Consider the following 25,045-nt stretch of genomic DNA (forward strand, 5'->3'; position numbering starts at 1 on the left):
AAACAGTTGAAGGAAACAAATAAAACTGTTTAAGACATGAAACTGGAAATAGAAGCAATAAAGAAAATACAAACAGGGAATTCTGGAAATAGAAAATCTAGGTAAGTGAAGAAGAATTACAGACATCATCACCACAGCAAACACCAGCAACAGAATAAAAGAGATGGAAGAGAGAGCTCAGGCATTGAAGATAACGATAGAAAAAATATAATCATCAATCAAATAAAATGCTAAATCTAAAAAAATCCTGACATAAAAATTCCAGGAAATCTGGGACACTATGAAAAGACTAAGCCCAAGAATAGTAGGAATAGAAGGAGAAAAATTCCAGCTCAAAGGCCAAAAAAATACTTTTAATAAAATCATAGAAGAAAATTTTCCTAAAGAAGGACATGCCTTGGGCTGGAGAGATGGCTCAGAGGTTAAGAGCACTGACTGCTCTTCCAGAGGTCCTGAGTTCAATTCCCAGCAACCACATGGTGGCTCACAACCATCTATAATGAGATCTGGTGCTCTCTTCTGGCCTGTAGGCATACATGCAGACAGAACACTGTATACATAATAAATTAAAAAAAAGAAGGACATGCCTATAAAAGTACAAGAAGCTTACAGAACACCAAATCAATTGGACCAGAAAAGAAAATTCCCCTTGCTACATAATCATCAAAACACTAAACATACAGAACAAAGAAAGAGTATTAAAATCTGCAAGGGAAAAAGGCCAAGTAACATATAAAGGCAAACCTATTAGTATTATCCTGACTTCTCAATGGAGACTCTAAGAGCTAGAAGGGCCTGGGCAGATGTCCTGCAGACTGTAAGAGACTACAGATACCAGCCCAAACTACTATACCCAGAAAAACTTCCAGTCACCACAGATGAAGAGAACAAGACATTCTATGATACAGTCAAATTTAAACAATATCTATTCACAAATCCAGCTCTACATAAGGTACTAGAAGGAAAACCTGGGCCCAAGGAGGTTACCCACACCCATGAAAACTCAGGAAATAAATAATCTCACACCAGCAAAACCAAAATGATGTGGGAAGGCCTTCTGTATATGTGTTGCTTTCATTGGTTAATGAATAAAGAAACTGCTTTGAGCCTATAGCACGGCAGAACAGAGCTAGGCAGGGAAAACTGAACTGAATGCTGGAAGAGAGAAGGTGGGGTCAGAGAGAAACCTTGCAGCCCCGCCGGAGACAGACGCCAGATGAAACTTGCCGGTAAACCACAGCCACTTTAGCAATACACAGGTTAATAGATATGGGTTAAATTAAGATGTAAGAGCTATTCAATAAGAAGCTAGAGCTAAAAGGCCAAGCAGTGATCTAATTAATCCAGTTTCTGAGTGATTATTTCGGGAGTCTGGGCAGCCAGGAACAAACAAGCATTTTCCTACAACACCAAAAGAAGGGAAGCGTACGTGCTCATGTGCACACACAGACACACACACCCACAGACACACACACACATACAGACACACACACATACACACAAACACCACCATCCCACTATCAACGAAATAACAGAAATTAACAATCATCATTGATTATTGATATCTCTCAGTATCAATGAACTCAATTCTGTAGCACAAAAATAAAACCCAGAGACAAATATTGGGGTTCATGTTGAAGATCAGAAGAGCAAAGCAGCCAACTACTAGAGAGACCTCTTACCTCTACCAGATCTTCAGACTGAAAGGTTGTCAGCCTGTCTCCATGAATCCTCAGACTCCACACTACACTGAGTTCTTATCTCTCCCTGTTTCTATTCCTCTCTGCGCCCAGCCATGTCATTCCTGCTCCTTAGTGCTGGGAGTGTGTGACTTCTGAACACTGGGATTAAAAGGTGTGAACCCACCACCACCTGGATCTGTTTCTGGATCCATTTTGTATAGTGCAGGGTAGTCTTGAACTCATAGAGATCCATCTGCTTCTGTCTCCTGAGTCACCACTCCCTGGCCTGTATGGCTGCTTTGCCCTCTGATCTTTAGGCAAGCTTTATTAAAACACAAACAATAAACCCCTACACAATTCCCCAATAAAAAGACATAGAATAACAGAATGGATGTGAAAACAGGATCCATCTTGCATACAAGAAACACAACTCGACATCAAAGATAGACATTACTGATGTGGATTCCCCTCGTATGCTGTGAATACCATTGGTTAATAAAGAAGCTGTTTTGGGTCTGAGATAGGATAGAGCAGAGCTAGGTGGGGAAAACTAAACTGAATGCTGGATAAAGGAGGCAGAGTAAGGGAGAAGCCATGGAGCTGCCACCAGAGACACATATGCTAAAACCTTGCTGGTAGACCACAAGCCTCGTGGTAAAATATAAAATAATGGAAATGGGTTAATTTTGGGAGTTTAGGCAGCTGAGAACCAAACAAGCAGCTATTCCACAACAAATTACCTCAGAGGAAAGGGTTAGAAAAATATTTTCCACGCAGATGGAAGCAAGTTGGTTTAGTCATTCTAATATCTAACAAAATGGACTTCAAACCAAAATTAAAAGAGACGGGGAAGGAAAAATCTACCAAAATGATCTTTCAATTCTTAACATCTGTGCCCCAAATGCAAGGGCACCCACATTTGTAAAGAAAACACCACTAAAGTTTAAATGACACATTGAGAATGGGAGACTTCAACACCCCATTCTCACCAATGAACAGGTCATCCAGACAAAAACTAAACAGAAAAATAATGGAGCTAACAGAAGTTATGAACCAAATGGGCCTACCAGACTCTACAGAACATGTCACCCAAATACAAAAGAACACACCTTCTCATCACTCCATGGAACATTCTCCAAAATTGACCACATATTTGGTCACAAAGCAAGTTTCAACAGATACAAGAAAACTGAAATATCTTCCTGCATCCCGTTAGACCACCATAGAGTAAAGCTATATTCTAACAACCACAAAAACAGGAAGCCCACAAATCATGGAAACTGAACAACTTTCTACTGAATGACTACTGGGTCAAGGAAGAAAGAAATATAGAGAGAGAGACAGGGAGGGAGGGAGGGAAGGAGGGAAGGAGGGAAAGAAAAGAAATTAAAGACTTCCTAGAATTCAATGAAAACTAACACACAACATACCCAAACTTACGGCAATGGAAGTGGTGCTGAGAGGAAAGTTCATAGCACACTAAGTGCCTACATAAAGAAACTAGAGCAATCTCATACTAGCAATTTAACAGCTCACCTGAGTTCTCAACAGAAGGATCTCAAATGGATGAGAAACAAAGCTTAACCGTGCAGGGAGATGGTGGCGCACGCCTTTAATCCCAGCACTCGGGAGGCAGAGGCAGGCGAGTTCGAGACCAGCCTGGTTTACAGAGTTAGTTCCAGGACAGGCTCCAAAGCCACAGAGAAACAAAACAAAACAAAACAAAAAAAAGCTTAACCGTCAGGGAAATACAAATCAAAACTACTGAGATTCCATCTTACACCTGTCAGATGGCTAAAATAAAAAACACAAGAGATAGCTCATGCTGGCGAGGATATGGAGCAGGGAAATCACTCCTTTATTACTGGTGGGAGTGCAAACTTATACAGTCACTATGGAAATCAACATGGTGGTTCTTCAGAAATTTGGGAATGGATCTACCTTAAGACCCAGCCATACCACTCTTGGGCATATACCCAAAGCATGCTCCATCCTACCACAAGGACCCTTGCTTGACTATGTTCATAGCAGTTTTATTTATAATAGCCAGAAACTGGAAATAACCCTAGATGTCCCTCAAAGAATGAATAAAGAAAATGTGGTAATTAACACAATGGAGTATTACTCAGCTGTTAAAAACAATGATATCATGCTGGAGAGATGGCTCAGAGGTTAAGAGCATTGGTTTCTCTTCCAGGGGTCCTGAGTCCAACTTCCAACAACCACATGGTGACTCACAACCATCTATAATGAGGTCTGGTGCCCTCTTCTGGTGTGCAGGCATAATGCAGCAGAACACTGTATACAAATAAATAAATAAATCTAAAAAAAAAAAACCCCAACGATATTGTGAAATTTGCAGGCAAATGGATGGAACTAGAAAAAAAAAATCATCCTAAATGAGGTACCCAAGATCCAAAAAAGACAAACATGGTATGTGCTCACTTATAAGTGAACTCTAGCTGTTAAGTAAAAGATAATCATGCTACAATCCACAGACCCAGAGAGGCTAAATAACAAGGAGGGCTCAAAGGGGGAATGTATAATCTCCCTGAGAAGGGGAAATAGAATAGACTTTTCAGGTAGACTGGAGGCAGGCAAGGATGGAAGGAGCCAGGTGGGATCAGGCCTGTGGGGAGGAAGAGATGACTAGAACTGGGGGGTGATATAGAAACCTAGTGGAAACTCCCTGAAACCTAGAGTGACCCTAGCAAAGCTCCGAGTAATGGGGAATACGGAGCCTAACCAGCCATCTTCTATAATCAGGCAAGACTCTCGGCAGTGGAAGTGGGACATCAACACAGTCTCAAAACCTTCAACGTACAAACTGTCCTGCCTGTAAGGTGTACAAGGGTAATGGTGATACAGAACTTGGAGTGTCCAGCCAATGACTGGCACAACCTGACAGCCATGCCTGACACTCCCTGGATGGCCTGGAATCAGAGGCTGGGCAGTCCAGATACCCAAGATAGAACAAAACACTACTGGCAAAAAGAGTCAATAAAATTATTTCTAATGATATTCTGCTATACTCATAGATCAGTGCCTAGCCCAGTTGTCATCAGAGAGGCGTTATCCAGCAACTAATGGAAGCAGATGCAGAGATTCACAAACATTAGAGAGAATAAGGGGAACCCCACAGAAGAGAGGGAGGAAGGATTATAGGAGCCAGAAGGGTCAAGGACATGTGAGAATACAACCCACAGAGTCAACTAATCAGGGTCAAGGTTTACAGGGACAGAAGCAACAATCACTGACCCTGTATGGGTTTGAGCTAAGTCTTCTGTGTATATGTTATGGTTACATAGCTTGGTGTTCTTGTGAGACTCCTAACAGTATGTGAAGTGCTCTAATAGGCCCAGTCATGGCAAATATGGCTCTGGCAGGCCTTACCTTTCCCTCTCTTCTGCCTTGCTACAACCATTAGATTACATTCCTAAAGGTTTATTCCCTTATTTGGCTACTTCTTCCTCCTGAGGCTGACTACTAAGGTACAGCTACCAAAGTACCGAAGCCCAGCAATCAAGAATGCCCTTTGGCTATCTGAATTAACATGCCCAATCAAATTAACCAACTCATTTCCCTTTATAAACTGCTATTTGCCTATGGGTTGTGCAGTCTCTCTTCTGTCCAGAGTCCTTTGTCCCTCTGGGGAAAACATCCCTTCCTCTTCTCCCTCGTTCTATCTCCTGTCATTGTCTCTTATTCTCTTCCTTTTGTCCTTCTGGGGCACATAAATCTCCTTTCTGCTGAGAACTTGCTCTTGGGGTGTCTTGTGCCTACATAGGTTCTTTCAGTGGGAGTGGAAGATGTCTTTGATTCTTTTGCCTACACTTGGGACCCCTTTCCTCATACTGGATTGTCTTGTTCAGCCTTGATATGAGGGTTTGTGCCTAGTCTTATAATTTATGAGGTTTTGTCCCTTGTCTTGTAACTTGTTATGTCATACTTGGTTGATATCTCTGGGAGGCCTGCTCTTTTTTGAAGGGAAACAGGAGGAGGAGTGGATCTTGGGAAGATAGAAAGGTGTGAGGAGGACTGGAAGGAGTGGAAGGAGAAACTGAGGTCAAGATGTAATACACAAGAGAAGAATTTTTAAAAAGTAACATTAAGGACAGTTTTGGGATATCCATGGAGAAATGATTTGGAAAATGAGAAATGTACAAAAAATGGAATATAGGGAATTGATACAGGTAGAAAACCTACTTCATGGAACTTCAAGAGACAAATGAATAAAAGATTAATGTACACTCACAATGTCAAAAACCACTTTTTGGAACATATCTGACATAATTAAGACTGGTGATGAGAAAAGTAATTCTGTCTTCGGTGTCTAATGTGCTTTGGGATAATCTGTATTAAGAAGCTGAAGGAAGGGCTGGGGAGATATGGGTAGTCAGTAAACTTAGTGTCTTGTAAACATGAGGATGGATGTTCATAGCAGTTTCCTGGAGACTGAAACCGCATGGAATAAGATTGTACAGAAGCTCCAGACAGCTCAAAATAGCTCCAGGAAGTCCCTGAAACTGACCAGATGCACTAGGCTCCTTTCTCCCCCAAACAGACAAAAATTGTTGAGAGCCACTCTCAGACAATCCCAGCCACCTGGAAGAATCTGAGACCAGGCAAGCATCCTGTAAGAAACTGTAACCAGATGAACTGCCTGGGAGAGGTTTAGGATAACTGAGCTACCTGTTAGGATACTCTCCAACCAGTTGAGCCACCTGCAGGCTGTGCAGTGAGCTCCAGTTTCCAGCTTTTGTGAGGTGTCAATCATGCTGGGGTGGGCTTTGGTGATGCAGCTGTTTGGGGGTAACTTCTGTTCCTGTAAGTAACCCCTCACCCAGTACTAAGAAGTCTAGGATTTTTCATACTTATAAGCAGAGGTGATTAAATAGAAACTGCAGTTCTGCAGAATACATAGTGTAGTCACATCCTTCATTTAAAATGCTTGCTAGAGCTGGATGGCGGTGGCACCCATGAGTTGGAGGCAGGAGGATCTCTGTGAGATTGGGGCCAGCCTGGTCTACAGAGCATGCTTCAGGACAGTCAGAGATACACAGGGAAACCCTGTCTCGGAAAAAAAAAAATGTTTAGTATAGAATGTTTAAATGGTAGACAAGCAATTGTATTTTAAAATCATTTTCTGTACTTGACACTTCAAAAGCAAGTTCTTGAAACAGTTTCAAATCTTTGAACCTTGCTAATTACAGGGTGTATCACAAAGCAGGCTGATTACATCTAACAGTAAAGCAAATAATAAGTAAAGAAAGTTCATCAAACAGATCTAAAAAGAGAGGCTACAATTAATGATGATGGCTACCATTTACTCAGCACACTACAGGCCAAGAGTTAAGAGGAAGCAGGAATATTCCCATTTTATAAAGAAGATCATAAAACTCTAAGTTAATATATTTGTTGAAGTTCATAGGCAGATAAATGACATCACTGGGATTCAAACCTGTAACTGACTCCCTGCAGTCTGGTACCAAATGTAGCTCAAATTCTAATTGTTCTTAATAATAAAAACTCAGAGTCAGATATTAGGGGGTAGAATCTAAGAGATCAGAGAAGCAGAGCAGTCAGTCACTAGAGAGAGTTTTTAACTCTACCAATGCTCAGACCAAGGGGCAATCCTGTCCTCAGACTGCATACTCAAACTGCACCTGCAGACTGCATCCTCAGACTGCACTGAGCTTCTGTCTCCTCCCTCCTTATATTCCTCTCTTTCTGTCCAGCCATATCACTCCTGTTTCTACCTCCCTAGTGATGGGATTAAAGACATAGAATCCCAAGTGCTGGGATCACCTTTGTGTGAACTCTGTTTCTCTTTTAAACAGATTCAATCTTGTGTAACCCATGGTAGCCTCTGTCTCTGGAGTCCTGGAATTAAAAGTGTGTGCCACCATTGCCTGGCCTCTAGTAGCTTAGCTTTGTGCTCTGATCTTCAGGAAAGCTTTATTTGTTAAAAACACAAACAAAATATCATTACATTTCCCCTTTTTTGTCTAAAATTTTAAAAAGGCTATAACTAATAAGGAAAACTATATACAATATGTATAATAACCAAATAAAATATATATAGGCAATAAGTACATCAACAATGTCTAGTCCATTAGCATTTGACAAATTCAGAGAAAATACTCCATTATATATCTTACCTTGGTAAGTCCAAGTATTGTACCTAATTCACTTTTTACCCTAATTTGCATTATCATCCAAAACTATCTTTTAATATCTTTTAACTTTATACATTGTATACCTCTTTAATTAGATTCTTTTCTGAGTCTGGTAAACAAAAAAGACTATACCTATCTATTCTTCAACTCTCTCAGAGACCCGAGAAAGAAATAATATTACCTGAGTAAGCAGGAAGTGCTAGCAAGTGAGTTCCAAAAAACGTAAGAAATGACAGACACAGCTGGCTGCCTGGACAATCTCCCAAGGTTCCTCTGCAACACGGAAGCATCCATATTCAGCCTAAAGGCCTAGAATATTTGACAGATTTTTCTAGGAAGCAGAATTTTTAAAGGACTGTCCCGCCTTGTCTGGGCAAGGTTTTATAGTCACTCTTCTTTGTGTCCTCTTGTCCACGTAGGACAGCATGCTGTCAGCAGTCAAGGCAGGGCATTTTCTTGCCCAATAGCTTACTTTTGCAACAAAGAAAGTATACTCCATGTGGAGTTTCTTTGATGCCCATTGTCTTCTCTGAAGTAGATTGGTGCTGCCAGGAGCAGACATGTCTCATTGTCATAAAAAGAAGAACCTACGTTATTAAAACACCCTAATTGCCATATTCTATAGATCTCTGAAGTGTTTGAAGATGATGTGTCTATCTATCTCTTTTGACCTTGAAAACATACCTAATGGGACAAGTTTAATTGTAATAGGCGGCTTCATTTCCTTAGTATCCTAAACAGTTGGTAATTTGCATTGCATTGTTAAATGAGCTGTATAGGTACAAAACCTTGAACAAGAGTAGAAATGTATGTATAGTATATTCTAACAAAATCAATCTCAAATTTGTATCAATATACATAATTTGTATACAATATACAAAGGTCTAATCCAATTAAGATATTTTAGACTAATAGTTGCTTTTTAAAAGTAGATTCAATAATCTATCTTTTTATCATATTATATCTATATCCTACCTTTTTTCTTTCAGAGTAGATTCAATAATCTACCCTTTTCTCCTATCATATACTCCACTATTTTTTCATGAAAAATGACAAGCAATGCCTACATGTGACTACTTAGTATTACATTTATTTATTCACTCACAAAACACCAATATAACTTATTTGTAAATATGGGTCTAGAAAGGTTCATAGTTCTAGGAGAAACAAGTAACTCATATGACAATGTAAAAAGTTTTGTAATCTAAAGATAAACAAAACGCACCTGCATCTAAATCAGATTAGAACACCAAGAAAGTTACATCAGGTTAGCAGAGAATAGTAAATAGTTACTTTTAAGAGCTGGTTATAAACTGGGGGCTGTACTCTGCTGTGGTTGGTAAAAGATCCTAAGATGTGTAGAAAGTGAACTTGCTTTGAGCCAAAAAGTCACACCCTGGGTAGCTTTTGGGTAGATCATACCCTGAAACCAAAAGACTATTGCAAACTCCTTGAATATCTGGAATGAGACCCTCCACTCCATGGTGACAACTCTGAGAAACCCCCAGTGATGGAGCAACTGGGCTTACTACAGGCCAGTATGGCCAAGGCAGCTTGATGAATGATTTTGAAAAGACATTTAATGTCCTGAAGATTTCTATGCCCAGAGATAAATATACTGTCCTGGTGAACACTGAAGCAGAGAAGAATGTGCAGAGCTATGCCAAGTTCATGTGTGAAGTCAAAGTCATGATCCAGAAAAATGAGAAGCAACTTGAAAAAGTGAACAATATAATTCCTTCTAATCAGATGGCCATACGTCTTCTGAGAAATCAAGTTAGACAAGAACTATCCCTATTGTCCTAACCAGGAGGAGACAAGAGAGATAGTAAAGCCTTACACATGTGTGTCAGAAACTCAATACCTCAGGTCTGTCAGAAGCAGTGACATCACTTAAGGGCTATTATGAAAAACAGATAATTCCAGTCCTGGGGAACAGAAACCAATGTTTAGTGTGGTGGCACACTTCTGTAAACCCAGCACTGGGAAGGTGGGGGCAAGAGGATCCGAAGTTTAAGATCATCCTCAAAATTGAGGCCAGTTTGTGCTACATGAGACACTACATATATACTAATATATATATATATATATATACACACACACATATATATATGCCTGATTATGTATTAGAAGTTTCTTTTATTTAGTTTTTTTTTACTGAGGCCGGGCAGTGGTGGCACGCCTTTAATCCCAGCACTCAGGAGGCAGAGACACAGGCGGATCTCTGTGAGTTCAAGACCAGCCTGGTCTACAAGAGCTAGTGCCAGGACAGGCTCCAAAGCCACAGAAAAACCCTGTCTTGAAACCCCCCCCCCAAAAAAAAGTTCTTTACTGGGATATATTAATTATACATACTGATGGGTTTCCCTAGGACATCTTCACAGAGGTATATGATGTATCTTGATCATAGTCATCTCCATTACCATCCCTTATCTCCCTTATCTCCCTTTGAGTCCCTTCCCTTTCCCATCCTTCTTCACTTCCATAATCCCCCTTCAATGTTCATGTCTTTTAAAATAGTGAACCAATGAGTTTATAACAGTTATATACAGAAACATGAGAACATACCAGTGGCTCTACGACTAAAGAACATGTTTCTCTCACCCAGCCACCATTAACTGGTTACAGATCCTTGGGAAGGGGTGGGGCCTTGTGTGCCCTCTTTAGAAGTTTGTTTATTTATTTATTTATTTGGTTTTGTGTTTGTTTATTTTGGTTTGGGTTTTTTAAAAATTTTTATTGAGCTCTACATTTTTCTCTGCTCCTAGCCTCTCCCCTCCTCCCCCAAGGTCCCCATGCTCCCAATTTACTCAGGATATCTTTTTCTACTTTTTACTTCCCATGTAGATTAGATCTATGTAAGTCTCTCTTAGTGTTTGGTTTTGGTTTTTGAGACAGGATTTCTCTGTGTAGCCCTAGCTGTCCTAGAGCTCACTCTGTAGATCAGGCTGGCCTCAAACTCAGTGACCTGCCTGCCTCTGCCTCCCAAGTGCTGAGATTAAAGGTGTGTGCCACCACGCCCAGCTAGAAGTTTATTTTCAAACATGAACTAATGTAGTCATATTTTGGACTATTTTCCAGAAGTATCAGTTTCTCTTTTCTTGGTAGGTGTAGGTAAGATAGTCAGACAGACAAGATAGATGCATACATACTCAGAGCAAAGGTATAAGTATACAGATGTTTGTGTATATGTGCTTGTACACATGCATATCTCCACCCATCTTATCATTTAGTATGATTGCAAAAATAAGTATAAAACTGGATAAAGTTTTTTTTTGAGTCTAGATTTCTCTACATCGTCCTGGCAGTCCTAGAACTTACTACGTAGACCAACTGGCCTTGAAGTCTCAGAGATCCAGATCTGCCTGCCTCTGCCTCCAAAGTTCTGGGATTAAAAACAGACCACCACTGCCTGACTCTGGATACATTTCTTAAGGTATTCGGAAAGGGGTGTTACCCAGCCTCATGCAGGGAGTCATATAACCACCAAAGTCATTATCTCTTTTACACAAGGCAGTTCTCAGAGACTACTTTTCCTCATACGATCAAGTTAAATAAAACATTTAGTATAGTCTTTTCACAGATGTCTCAATTAGAGTTTGCTGTAAATCTTGCTACTTGACCCTTCTCCCACACACACACCACACCACACCTAAAATCAAATCTTAGGCACTTTCCTATAACTGTCTTCACTTAAATATCACTTAAATAGCTATAAGATTCTAGAGACAAAGAGATGAATGGAAATGAAGCGCACAGACCCCTCCGTACTTCAGAGCCTGACTTTCACGTCCATGTACATGACCGGGGACCCAGGAGTCAGTGACTGCTCATCCAGCATGCTTGAGGCCCTGGGCTCACCCCAGCATAGAACAGAACAGAACAGCAAACAGTTCTATTTGCTTGTCAAGATGATCACACTAAACAATTCAGTCTTAATTCCCTGACCCCTTCAATGACTGTGACCTAATTTTAGCTATTTCCATAGTTACATCTTAGAATTTATTCTGGAAACTTTAAATCAGTGGTTCTCAGCCTCCTTTCTAATACCGCAAAACTTTAGTACAGTTCCGCATGTTGTGGTGACCCCAAACAATGAAATTATTTTGTTTCTACATCCTAAGTGTAATTTTGCTATTGTTATGAATTGTAACATAAATATCTGTTATGCTCTCCCTGTGAAAGAGTCATTTGACTCAAAGGGGTCACAATCCACAGGTTCAGAACCACGTTTTAAACCAAAATGCTTCACTCTAACTGGAAAAAATACACACCAATATATTACCAGTGGTTTCCTTGATAAGGAAATTATAAATATACTCTAAATATTGCATATGTACTCTATGGTTTATTTAACTTTATTTTTTATGTGCATTGGTGTGAAGGTGTCAGATCCCCTGCAACTGGATCTTCAGACAGTTGTGAGCTGCCATGTGGGTGCTGGGAATTGAACCCGGATCCTCTGGAAGAGCAGTCAGTACTCTTAACCACTGAGCCATCTCTCTAGCCCCTGCATATGTACTCTAAATATTTGATTTAATCATACTTTTATTTTTCTTAGGGAAACAGTTTTGCAATAGGAAAAAAGAGAAACTTTTTTCTTCCAAGTGTTATAACCTCTTGTTCCAGAATTCATCTGATCTAAATTCAAATCTGCTTTCCAATATCAAGACCTCTAGACCCAAATCCCTTGTGGTTGGGATTCCCTCAGTGCTTACCTTATTCTGGCGTATATCACAATGTTTTGTAATGTTTGCTGACGTGTGTCTTTCCTTTATATTCCAAGTTCCTAACGATCAAATAACACCTCCAGAGGAATGTGTACCCATAAGACCTAGCTCAGTGTGACTAATATGAGCAGACACTGCCTTCTAAGTGAATAAATATTGAACTAGCATTGACCTATATGAATCAGTCAGTTTAAGTTCTAATTCTTCCATTTTCATATGACACCAAGAAGGTCAACCCAATTCTCTGCATCTCAATTCTGTCATCTGTAAAGTGGGGTGCTAATCCTATTTCATAGATGTCAGAGGCTTAAATATTTGTAAATGTCAGTCATGTGGGTTATTTGCTCAAACTGGCTGAATCACATGCTCTCAGTTCTTTGCACTGCTTTCCTCGGTTCACCGGAATCACCTTTTTATTGCCTCTTGGCATCAGCAGTTTCAGAGCTGACTAACCATTAACTGCTCCAGATTGTTTGCTTTGCACTCCCCTAAAGAAGATAAGGCACAGTCAGGGTATCCTGAAGTTGTGCCTGCCCCTCCCAGAAGGAATTTGCAGTTATTCAAAAACAGAAGGTTTTGGTTTTTGTTTGTTTCTGGAACCAGTTCCTACACAGCTCCAGCCAGACTAGAATGTGCTATGCTGCTGAGGATGCCGCTGAACTGATCTCTTCCTGCTCCACCTTCCAAGGCCCTAGTTGCCATGGTGACTATTTTCAGACATAGCACCTTAAAGAGTCAGTGAAGGGATTTTATTTTTCACAAATAAGAGAGATCTCTCTATTACACACTGAGGAAAGGCCATGTAAGAACTGAGTGACAAGAAAACAGTTTGCAAGCCAGGAAGAGGCTCTCCAGACAGCAATCCTGAAGGTGCTCCACCCCCTCCAAACACCCTCTCTCCACAGCTCAGTTGATCCCAGGGTGTTAGTCTCCAGTGTACAGGGATTACAGACACAAACATTACACCTAACCCAGATGCCATCTTGGTCTTGGACTTCCAGCCTCCAGAACTGCGAGTAATAGATTGTTGTTGCTTAAGCCACCTGGTCTACGGTATTTTGTGTGGACACCCAGACTAGTGAGTTCCCAAGGTCAATTAAATATCAGCCTCTCAGTAGGACCCAGACATCAGCATTTTGGGAGCTCCTAGGTCATCTAATGTCTACAAAGCATATTTATTTTACTCTACCTTCAAACTACAAAAGAACCAGGCTTTCTTTCCTGTAATTGTAATTGTGTGAAACTAAGTCAGATATCAGAGTGTATAGAACCACAACAAAACTTGCCTTAAAAGTCATCTGGAAGGGTGTTATGCCTGATGTGTCTTGAGAACGGTCACCCTCCTCTGAGGCCCAAGTCAGCTTTGCAGAGAATCTGGGCAGCACAACTTGTACTTCTAAACAAGAAGAATGTCAACAAATCAGAACAGCAGTTTGGGTAAGCAACAGACTCTGTGATGTATTTATTAAACTGAGGAGCCAAGAAGGCCTGCCTTTCTCTGATGAAAGATTACCTGAAAAATGTGAAATATGAGAACTGTCTATACATCATCAAATTGTTTCAATATTTAGAATTACTTTCTGGAGGAAAGACACCTAATCTCATATTTTTAATTTTTTAGATTGTTAAACCAATTTAAAATTTCAATTTCTATAAAGTCATGACTAGTGACAGACATTCCAGCTGATAAATAATGGTCCTGCATTTTTCAACAAATAAGTACATTACTTAATAAATACAAGTCCACTAAAGCAACTAATTTAGAGCTAAAACCTGAAAAATTTGAGAATGACTGTTCCAGGCACGTGATTTTTAAAAAATTGCAGTCCTTAAACTCAAATTCTCACCAATTTTAAGAAGTAATTGGTTGATATTTTGTATGTGTTGACCCAGAGCTAGCTTTCCATGAGGTACCTGAGAGTCATGGATTATCCACAACAAAGAGAGCATCATAGTATGTACCATCCCTCTTCTCTATTTTCTGTACCTGAATTACAAACTATAAAACAAAACAAAAAACAAACAAAAACCCTCCCATTCTATAAAATAAAACCTTTTTAGTTCAGGAACAGTAAAGAATTAAGCCACTGTAACAAGTTACTTCAACTTCAAAAGCCTAATAGCAATAAAAACACTTTGAAATAATAATACAAGTATTCATACTCATATCTAGTAGTGTTTTAACTATTAAAAAAGTATGAACTTTCCCAAGATAAAGATCTAGACTTCCATCTTCATGAGTAATATTTTTCTTGTCATTGTGTTCTTCAAATCTAATTCAGTCACAAAGCCCAGGATAACTTGGTAGCAAGGTCATGCTACACTGGAGCTTGGTGACCTTGATACTGAATTTGGATACTCTGTGTTACTCTTCAGCTCACCATTGACCAACGGTCCTTTTCTGATTCAGCTGCTTTTCTGAGTTCTATGTCTCTTTAAACTAGTAAGAGTATAGCAATGAGACAATTGTCAGTGCAAGACAAAAAGGGGTGTTAAGTATCTCTGAATTCTTTAGAATAATCTTGATAACCATATAAAACAAATGGTGTACTTTAAAAAAGGTCTACTCCAACCATCTCATTCTTCACACCAAAAAAGAAATGAGCAAGCAGACAAGATATAGATTATATATAAAAAGGTGAAAGAATCAGAAGTATATTATTTCAAGAAAAATTGAGCCCATGTTGAAATCTCATGTTCTTGTTCAAACATATATTATAGAACAAATATTTTGAAATTTAATAAAGACACATTCATGGTGGGGGAAGAGGAAAATGTAATAGCCCATAAATGGAAAGACAAGAGGGCTGCTTGCTGCTAAGCCCAACAACCTGAATTCAATCCCCAGGTCCCACATAGAGAACTGACTCCTACAAGTTATCCTCTGACCTCCACACCTGCACCAGGGATGAATAGGCACCACCTACTCACCTGAGAGATGGCTAAAGCAAAGGAGAGGTGGAAGCCACGTTACTGATGCTGTGTGACGTAAGCAGTCACAGGACTCAGAATTACACAACTATTACTCCAGGAGCTTTGCATCTCATTACCCAGGTAAAGTAGAATTTAAGACATACGCCATGCCAGGCTAAGGCGCAGCAACCCTGAGAACCTTTTGACCTACCAGTTGACAACATGGGATGTATTCAAGCAAACAGATCATGGACGATTAACTCTAAATTGCCAAGCAACGAGCTTGATACCATCAAAACTATATCATGGCAAACGACAACACTTGTACCTGAGGAGTTAGTAATTAGACATTTTAAAATAAATATCTATACCTTCAACAAAGAAAAAGAAGCCATGAAACAAGAAGCCACTTGTTGTAAGGAGGCTGCTTGTTCGTTTCCCAGCTGTTCAGCCCAGAAATAATTACACAGAAACTGTATTAATTAAAACACTGCTTAGCCCATTAGCTCTAGCTTCTTATTGGCTAACTCTTACATATTAATTTAGCCCATTTCTATTCATCTGTGTATCGCCATGTGGCTGTGGCTTACTGGGTAAAGTTCTGGCATCTGTCTCCGGTGGGGCTGCATGCCTTCTCCCTGACTCTGCCTCCTTTCTTCCAGCATTCAGTTTAGCTTTTTCCACCTACCTAAGTTCTGCCCTATAAACAGGCCACGGCAGTTTCTTTATTTACCAATGGTATTCACAGCATACAGAGGGGAATTCCACATCACCCACTGTAATAAGTTAAACCAAAAGTAATAGGGGAAGCCTTATTAAAAATATTGGAATTTAGCGCTGGAGAGATGGCTCAGTGGTTAAGAGGCTGCTCTTCCAGAGGTCCAGATTTCAATCCCCAGCAACCACATGGTGGCTCACAACCATCTGTAATGAGATCTGGCGCCCTCTTCTGGTGTGCGGGCATACACGGAGGCAGAATGTTGTATACATAAGAAACAAATCTTTTAAAAAATATTAGAGTTTAAAGATATGATGTTTGAAATTAAACCCTTATAAATGGGGGTCTGGAGAGATATCTCAGTGCTTAAGAGCACTGACTGCTCTTGCAGAGGACCCAGGTTTGATTCCCAGCACCCACATAGTGGCTCACAACCATCTGTACCTCCAGTTCCAGGGATCTAACATCCTCTTCTGACCTCCACAGGCATCAAGTTCTCATGATATATACATACATACATGCAGTCAAAACACTCACACGTAAAATAAAATGAACAAATAAAAATAAATCTTTTAAAAAAACCTTATAAATGTTTCAGCTGGATGAGACTAAAACAAAAACAAGTTAGGATATGTTTTTAGCAGTATTATTCATAAGATCCCCAAATGGAAACAACTCAAATGTCTACCAAATGATGGGTACTGGCTTAACAAAATGTAAGATATCACTTCAACTATAAAAAGAAATAAAATATACATTGTGTCCTGGCCAATCTTATATCAAATTGACACACAAACTAGACTTATCTGAAAGGAGAGAACCTTAATTGAGAAAATGCCTCCATAAGATCTAGCTAGAAGGCATTTTCTTTCTTTTTTTTTAAAGTTTATTTACTTATTTAGTATACAGTGTTCTGTCTACATGTATGCCTGCAGTCTAGAAGAGGGCACCAGATCTCATTATGGATGGTTGTGAGCCATCATGTGGTTGCTGGGAATTGAACTCAGGACCTCTGGAAGAGCAGTCAGTGCTGTTAACCACTAAGCCATCTCTCCAGCCCCCTAGAAGGCATTTTCTTAATTAGTTATTGATGGAGGAGGACCCAGCCCATTGTGAGTGGTACCATCACTGGGCTGGTGGTCCTGGGTTCTATAAGAAAGCAGGATGAGAGCTGGAGAGATGGCTCAGAGGTTAAGAGCACTGGATGCTATTCCAGAGGCCCTGAGTTCAATTCCCAGCAACCACATGGTGGCTCACAACCATCTGTAATGAGATCTGGTACCCCCTTCTGGCCTGCAGGCATATGTGCAGGCAGAACACTGTATGCATAATAAATAAGTTGAGAGAGAGAGAGAGAGAGAGAGAGAGAGAGAGAGAGAGAGAGAGAGATCGATTCTCAGCAACCACATGGTGGCTCACAACCATCTCAGAGGGAACCTGATGCCCTCTTCAGGCATAAAGGCATATATGCAGATAGAACGATCATACATTGATGTGGGAAGGTCATTTGTCAATCTGTTGTTTCATTGGTTAATCAATAAGGAAAACTGCTTGGCCTGATAGGACAGAAAATTAGGTAGGTGGAGTAAACAAAACAGAATGCTGGGAAGAAGGGAAGTGAGGCAGACACCATGCCACTCCTCTCCAGGGCAGACACGATGAAGCTCCAGCCCAAGATGGACGTACACTAGAATCTTCCTGGTAAGACACCACCTCGTGGTGCTACACAGATTATGAGATATGGGTTAATCAAGATGTGAGAGTTAGCCAGTAAGAGGCTAGAGCTAATGGGCCAAGCAGTGTTTAAATGAATATAGTTTGTGTGTTGTTATTTCAGGGCATAAGCTAGCCAGGTGGCTGGGAGCTGGGCGACAGGAACGCCAGCCCGCAGCTCCTTCTACAATACATAAAATAAATAAACTAGCTAAAACACACTGTAATATGGGGAAATCCTGAAAAACCAAGCTTAGACAAGCACCAGACATAAAAGGCTATGCATCATACAATTTCATAATGTTCAAAATAGGCATATCAATAGGGGAAAAAAACAGATTAATGTTGCCAAGGCACAGGGATTGAGGGCAAATAGAGTCATTACTGTTTTTGTTTTGTTTTGTTCTTGTTTGTTATTTTAGGTGATGAAAATACTGGAATTAGATAATGCTTATGATTAGATAATGAATTAGATAATTACCGAGACTATTAAAAAAGGTAAATTTATAAGCATCAAAATGGTATATTATGGCATGTGGAATTTATACCAGTTCAGAGGAGAAAATATAAAAGACATTAGGATAGATCCAAGAAAAATATTGATAATTATAAAAGACAAAGACAGATATAATTACTATTTGAATAAGTTATCCAGGTACAAAGAAGTCTAATTTTCTAACAAACAAAACAGAGCTGGAGGATGACGCCACAGGTTAAAGATGCTTGCCTTGCAAGCCTGGCCACATTAGTTATATTCCTGGATCCCACACTGGAAGGAGAGAGCCGACTCAAGAAAGTTGTCCTCTCACCTCCACATGCATGCCACTGCACATATGCTCCCACACTCCCACACCATAGACATGGTAGCTAAAATTCCTTACCAGGGGCAGACTATGCAACATCTATCCCTTCTCCTAAGGCTCCAACAACAAACAGATGCATGATTCCTCCCAGCTTCACTCTGGGCACCCAGTAAGTTTACAGAGCATAAGTGAAGGGTTACTTGTAGGGGTGTGGGTGCTCCCCTACCAAAAGGCTGCACCTGGAAAGCCTTTACCCAACAGGGATGATGGCTTTCCTGTATCCATAGATGGAGCCCCTTCTCCCCTAGTCTGCCCCAACCTACATACTCTAGCCCTTCCCTGAGGCTGAGACCAATTAAAGTAGCGTTCCCTACAACAGGTGGTGGGAGCAGCTGGATACTCAGGCGAGAGTCTCATGACCCTCTCTGCCCCCCACAGGGGTATAAACAGTCAACAGTCCTTCAGGGAGAATCCCTTTGCAAGGGGCACAGCTGAATTCTCCAAGGTGGCGATTGCTTGGCTTTGAGGACAGTCACAATATACACATACAAAAATACAATAATAATAATAATACAATAAAATGACTTTAAAAGCAACATAAACATATCTCATTGAAACTCAGAATAACAAAGATAAAAAACTCTTAAAGCTAAAGGAATCATAAATAAATGAGTCAAAAGAAACACAAGCTAGGTCCAGGGCAATGGCTCAGAGGGTAAGGGCACTTGCTGTGCAAGCCTGGTGACCCGAGTTTGATCCCCAGAACTACATAAAGGTAGAAGGAAAGGACCAATATCACAACATTCTCTGATCTCTGTATGCCACTGCATGCACTACCTCTGCCACCTCACTCCACCCTGGCAACTGACACAATAATATGAGGGACAGAAGAGGAAACAGAGAGGGAAGCTGGATTTCTCATCCTCAAAACTTAGTGAGAAAAGATGATCTGGTGAGTACACCTCAAAGATAAGAAAACTCACTTTGATTCTGGAAGTGTTGGGGATGGAACTCAGAATCTCAAAGATGCTATGCAAATGCTCTTACCACTGAACAACCTTAACTTCTTACTATAGATTTTAAAAATTATCATTAGTGTGCCCAGATGCCAGATTAGGGTGTCTAGTGTCCTGCTCTATTATTTCCTCCTTACTCTAATGAAACAGGTTCTTACCCTGAATCTGGAGCTAGGTTAGCAGACAGCAGGCCCCAGATCCTCCTGACTCTATGGTTACAAAGAATGACTTTTTTTCCACCCCAAGACAGGGTTTCTCTGTGTAGCTTTGAAGCCTGTCCTGGAACTTCTCTGTAGACCACGCTGGCCTCGAGTTCATAGAGATCCACCTACCTCTGTCTCCCTGAGTGCTGGATTAAGGTGTGCATCACCACGCCCCGCCTCCATATGGACTTTTAAGATAGGTAAACTACCATTAAAAAATAAGGGACTTTGGCATAACAACAAACAGGAAAACCAATGGAACAAAATAGACAATTCAAATATCAATCCACACATCTTCGAACACCTGATCTTTGATAAAGAAGCAAAAAATATCAAATGGAAAAAATAAAGCATATTTAACAAATGGTGCTGGCATAGCTGGATATCAACATGTAGAAGAATGAAAATAGACCCATATCTATCACCATGCACAAAACTCAAGTCCAAATGCATCAAAGACCTCAACATAAAGCCAGCCACATTGAACCTTATAGAAGAGAAAGTGGGAAGTACACTTGAACGCATTGGCATGGGGAACCACTTCCTAAATATAACTCCAGCGGCACAGACACTGAGAGAAACAATTAATAAATGGGACCTCCTGAAACTGAAAAGCTTCTGTAAAGCAAAGGACACAGTCAACAAGACAAAACGACAGCCTACAGAATGGGAAAAGATCTTCACTAACCCCACATCAGACAGAGGTCTGATATCCAAAATATATAAAGAACTCAAGAAATTGGACACCAAAAGATCACATAATTCAATAAAAAAAATGGAGTACAGACCTAAACAGAGAACTCTCAACAGAGGAATCTAAAATGGCTGAAAGACACTTAAGGAAATGTTCAACATCCTTAGTCATCAGAGAAATGCAAATCAAAACAACTCTGAGGGGGCTGAAGAGATGGCTCAGCGGTTAAGAGCACTGACTGCTCTTCCAGAGGACCCGGGTTTGATTCCCAGCACCCACATGGCAGCTCACAACTGTCTGAAAATGCAGTTCCACGAGATCTGACACCTTCACACCAATGAACATAATAAAGTTAAATAAATCATTAAAAAAAATCAACTCTGAGATTCCATCATACACCTGTAAGAATGGCCAAGATCAAAATCACTGATGACAACTTATGCTGAAGAGGTTGTGGGGAAAAGGGAACACTTCTGCATTGCTGGTGGGAATGCAAGCTGGTACAACCCCTTTGGATGTCAGTGTGGCGATTTTTCAGAAAATTAGGAAACAACCTTCCTCAAGACCCAGTAATACCACTTTTGGGTATATATCCAAAGGACGCTCAATTGTGCCACAAGGACATGTGCTCAACTATGTTCAAAGCAGCATTGTTTGTCATAGCCAGAACCTGGAAACAACCTAAATGCCCCTCAACCAAAGAATGGATAAGGAAAATGTGGTACATTTACACAATGGAGTACTACACAGCAGAAAAAAAAAATAACGACATCTTGAATTTTGCAGGCAAATGGATGGAGCTAGAAAACATTATTTTGAGTGAGGTAACCCAGACCCAGAAAGACAATTATCATATGTACTCACTCATAGGTGGTTTTTAAACATAAAGCAAAGAAAAGCAGCCTACAAACTACAATCCCAGAAAACTTGGACAACAATGAGGACACTAAGAGAAACTTACATAGATCTAATCTACATGGGAAGTAGAAAGTATAAAAAGACAAGATCTCCTGAGTAAATTGGGAGCATGGGGACCTTGGGGAAGGGCTAAAGGGGGAAGGGAGAGGCAGAGAGGGGAGCAGAGAAAAATACAGAGCTCAATAAATATCAATAAAAAATAATAATCTAAAAAAAATAAGAAACTTTGGACTGGAGAGATGGATCAGTCATTAAAGGCTAGGTTCACAACCAAAAAACCAAAAAAGTTTTCTTGCAAAAAGAACTTTGAAGAACACTTGCTTATTATTGAGGTCCTTAGTTAAATTCATAGCCCATATAGAGAAAAAAGAAGAAAAGGAAAGAAGAGAGAGAGGGAGGAAGACAGGGAGGAGGAGAGGAGAGATTGATTTTAAATACTTATGAACGGTCAAAGAGGTGGCTGGCTCGGCAGGAACAGGTTCTGTGACCAAGCCTGGTGACTCCGGCCCCTGGAACCCATGTGGTAGATGAAGGGAGACCCTGACCTCCACATATGCATCATACACAAAATAAATGTAAAAAAAGTTTACTATTAACAAGCCCTGATGTCAAGTCCCACTAAACCAACCAGCAAAACCATTTTTAAAAAGAGTTGATATTTTTGCATGTAGTATAAAGGGAGAAATGAGACACTGTCAATATTAAACTACTTCTTCATACATGTCTTTAATGATTAAAGTTGATGGGAAATTTTAATTGTGTGACAATGTGCACACCCACCAAGACCATTTATTGGGACCTCTCCAATTCTGAAGGTTCAGAATTTGGAGACTGAATGACACTAATTCAGAGGAATTCAGAAAATGTCTTGACTTTTCTTTTTTTTTAATATTTATTTATTTATTATGTATACAATATTCTGTCTGTGTGTATGCCTGCAGGCCAGAAGAGGGCACCAGACCTCATTACAGATGGTTGTGAGCCACCATGTGGTTGCTGGGAATTGAACTCAGGACCTTTGCAAGAGGAGGCAATGCTCTTAACCTCTGAGCCATCTCTCCAGCCCCCATGTCTTGACTTTTCTTAAAACTTCCACTTAAAACGTATAAAACAAGACTTAATAAGGTCAAGGTCTGATCAAATAAAACTCAACATCAATAAAATAATAGTAAATAAAAATAATAATAAAATCAGCATCAGAGGAAGATAACAAGATATAGAATATGACTTACATTATCTGATATAAAATAAAATTGTACAAGCCAGATTTTGTGGTATATACCTGTAATCCTGTGGGTCATGACCCCTTCAGGTCACATATCAGATATTTATATTACAAATCATTACAGTAGCAAAATTACAGTTATGAAATAGCAATAAAATAACTTTATGGTTGGAGGTCACTGCAACATAAGGGGCACAGCGTTAGTAAGGCTGAGAACCACTGGTGTAACCCTAGCACTTTAGAGGCTGAGGTCAGAGCATTTCTCAGGTTTAAGGCCATTCTGGCATACTTGATGAATACCTATCTAATAAAAATAAATAAATAAATAAAATTTTAAAAAGAAAAAAAGGCACGGATCAGCCAAAGCCTCTCCTGTCATACAGATCATGACTTACCAAGGGCTCAGCACTGCTATCAATTCTCCGTATCTACTGTTTTCCAGTCTCTAATATTCATAGGGACCTCAGCTGGGGATAAGCAGGGATGAGCCATTGTCAGGGACTGATTCCCCTCACATTGCCTTAGGTTGTGAAGCCTATGTAGCTATACTGTGAAGGAGGGATGAGTAGCTATATTGCTCAGCTTTTTTGCTCTGCAGAACTTTGGTTGACCTGATCCTTGTCCCACAGCCTCACAAGTCAGGTGAGGAGCTCCTCCATTGCTGGCATGAAAGTCCCCAGCTTCAACAGCTCTGGGGATGAATAGCCTGATTACCACAGTCTGCACCTGCCCAATGCTAGGCCTCCATCAGCATGCTGAGCTACAGACCTCCCATTCTCTGTATTAATTCTCTGTGTAAAAGGTCAGGCCTAGGGGAGTCTGTGGTCACTTTTAATTCCTCCTTTCCTCATCACCATCTGACTCCTTACCATGGCATGGCCTAGGTTCTAGGGTTCTAGGGTTCCAGGAGGGGTTTGTGTTACTGGTCTAATCTGGGCCCTCTAGTTCTATAAAATCACAGACCAACATGTCCATGTCTCCATTTCTTTTACCCAATTTGTCCAACAAGTCTAAGACCACTGCTGCAGCTACCAACCTCAATCCCTTTCTTGCTGCAGTGTCCCCATTGTCCCGTAATCTCCCTCCAGGCTGCCACCTTGGCCTCAGATAGGTCTCTTATTACCTATATCAGTGGCCAGGCTGCCTCTGCAGCTGCTCGCTGACTCCTCTGCCCCCCCCCCCAGGTGCTACTCCCAATCCATGTAATGCCTGCTCTAAACCTTTGGCAGTTCCCAAAGCATCTCCAGGATCCCAAGGAGGACCCAAATATCAAGGAAGCATTTCAACCCAGCCCACCTGGAGGAAGACTGCTGTCCTGGGGTCTCTCACACCGTCCCTTTCTTCCGAGGCTTTATCCTAGTTCTATGTCTCACTACTCTCTGCACTGTCAATGCCCCGCCATAAGCTTTGTAGGGACACACCATGTTAAAATTTTCTCTGCAGGTTGATGCACGCCTTTAATTCCAGCACTCTATAGGTGATGACAATCGAATCTCCGAATTTGAGACCAGCCTGATCTACAGAGTGAGTTCCAGGACACCCAGAGCTACACAGAGAAACCCTGTTTCAAAAAAACCGAAAAGTAAATTCCTTCTATAACTCCCCAGGACACACACACACTTCAGATATTTACCTCCTTCTCCATATCAGAGACAATACTACTGTTCTTTCCAAACCCATTCTAAGTTTTGTCTTATGCTGTAAACTATGCCCCAAATGTTGCTAATATTCCATCCTGGGGTAGACATGCACAGTATCAACCCCTTCTCCTAAGATCTCAACAACAAACAGAAGCACAATTCTACCAAAGCTCCTTCTGGGGAACCAATGAGCTAATTGGGTTTCCTTATAGAGCATAGATAAGGAGTTACTTACCGGAGTGTGGGTACTCCCCGAAAGCCTTTACCCAGCAGGAATGAAGGCTTCCTATAGCCACACAGATGGAGGCTCCTTCCCTCTAGTCTTCCCAGGCCTTCAGGCTCTAGCTCCTCCCTAAGGCCCCGAGCAATTAAAGCAGAGCTGTGTAGGGTTAGTGGTAGGGAGCAGTAGAGGGCTCAGGTATGAGGAGTAAGCAGTCAACATGCCCACCTGTAATAGATAATCCTTTTACAAGGGGCACAGGTGAACTCCCCAAGATGGCAGTTCTCAACTCATAAAGTAGGCAAACACAGTCGATGCTAAACTGAGGGGTGACTTCAAAGCTTTTATTATGAATGTGTTCATTTATGGAAGCTAGTTCCAAATAAATGTT

General features: G+C 40.6%; 1 protein-coding gene across 1 annotated transcript in view; it reads right to left on the reverse strand.

Annotated features, from left to right (window-relative positions):
• The window catches only part of Top6bl (TOP6B like initiator of meiotic double strand breaks), a 113,707-nt gene that overhangs the window by 33,553 nt on the left and 55,109 nt on the right, over window positions 1-25,045 (reverse strand). The window contains exon 4 of the mRNA XM_050137587.1: window positions 13,878-13,987. Coding sequence (XP_049993544.1) covers window positions 13,878-13,987 — 110 coding nt within the window. The remainder of the gene's footprint in view (window positions 1-13,877; window positions 13,988-25,045) is intronic.

This window comes from Alexandromys fortis, unplaced genomic scaffold, assembly GCF_014885135.2.
Source record: "Alexandromys fortis isolate MF-2015 unplaced genomic scaffold, M_Fortis_MF-2015_v1.1 scaffold_3, whole genome shotgun sequence".
Taxonomy (NCBI): domain Eukaryota; kingdom Metazoa; phylum Chordata; class Mammalia; order Rodentia; family Cricetidae; genus Alexandromys; species Alexandromys fortis.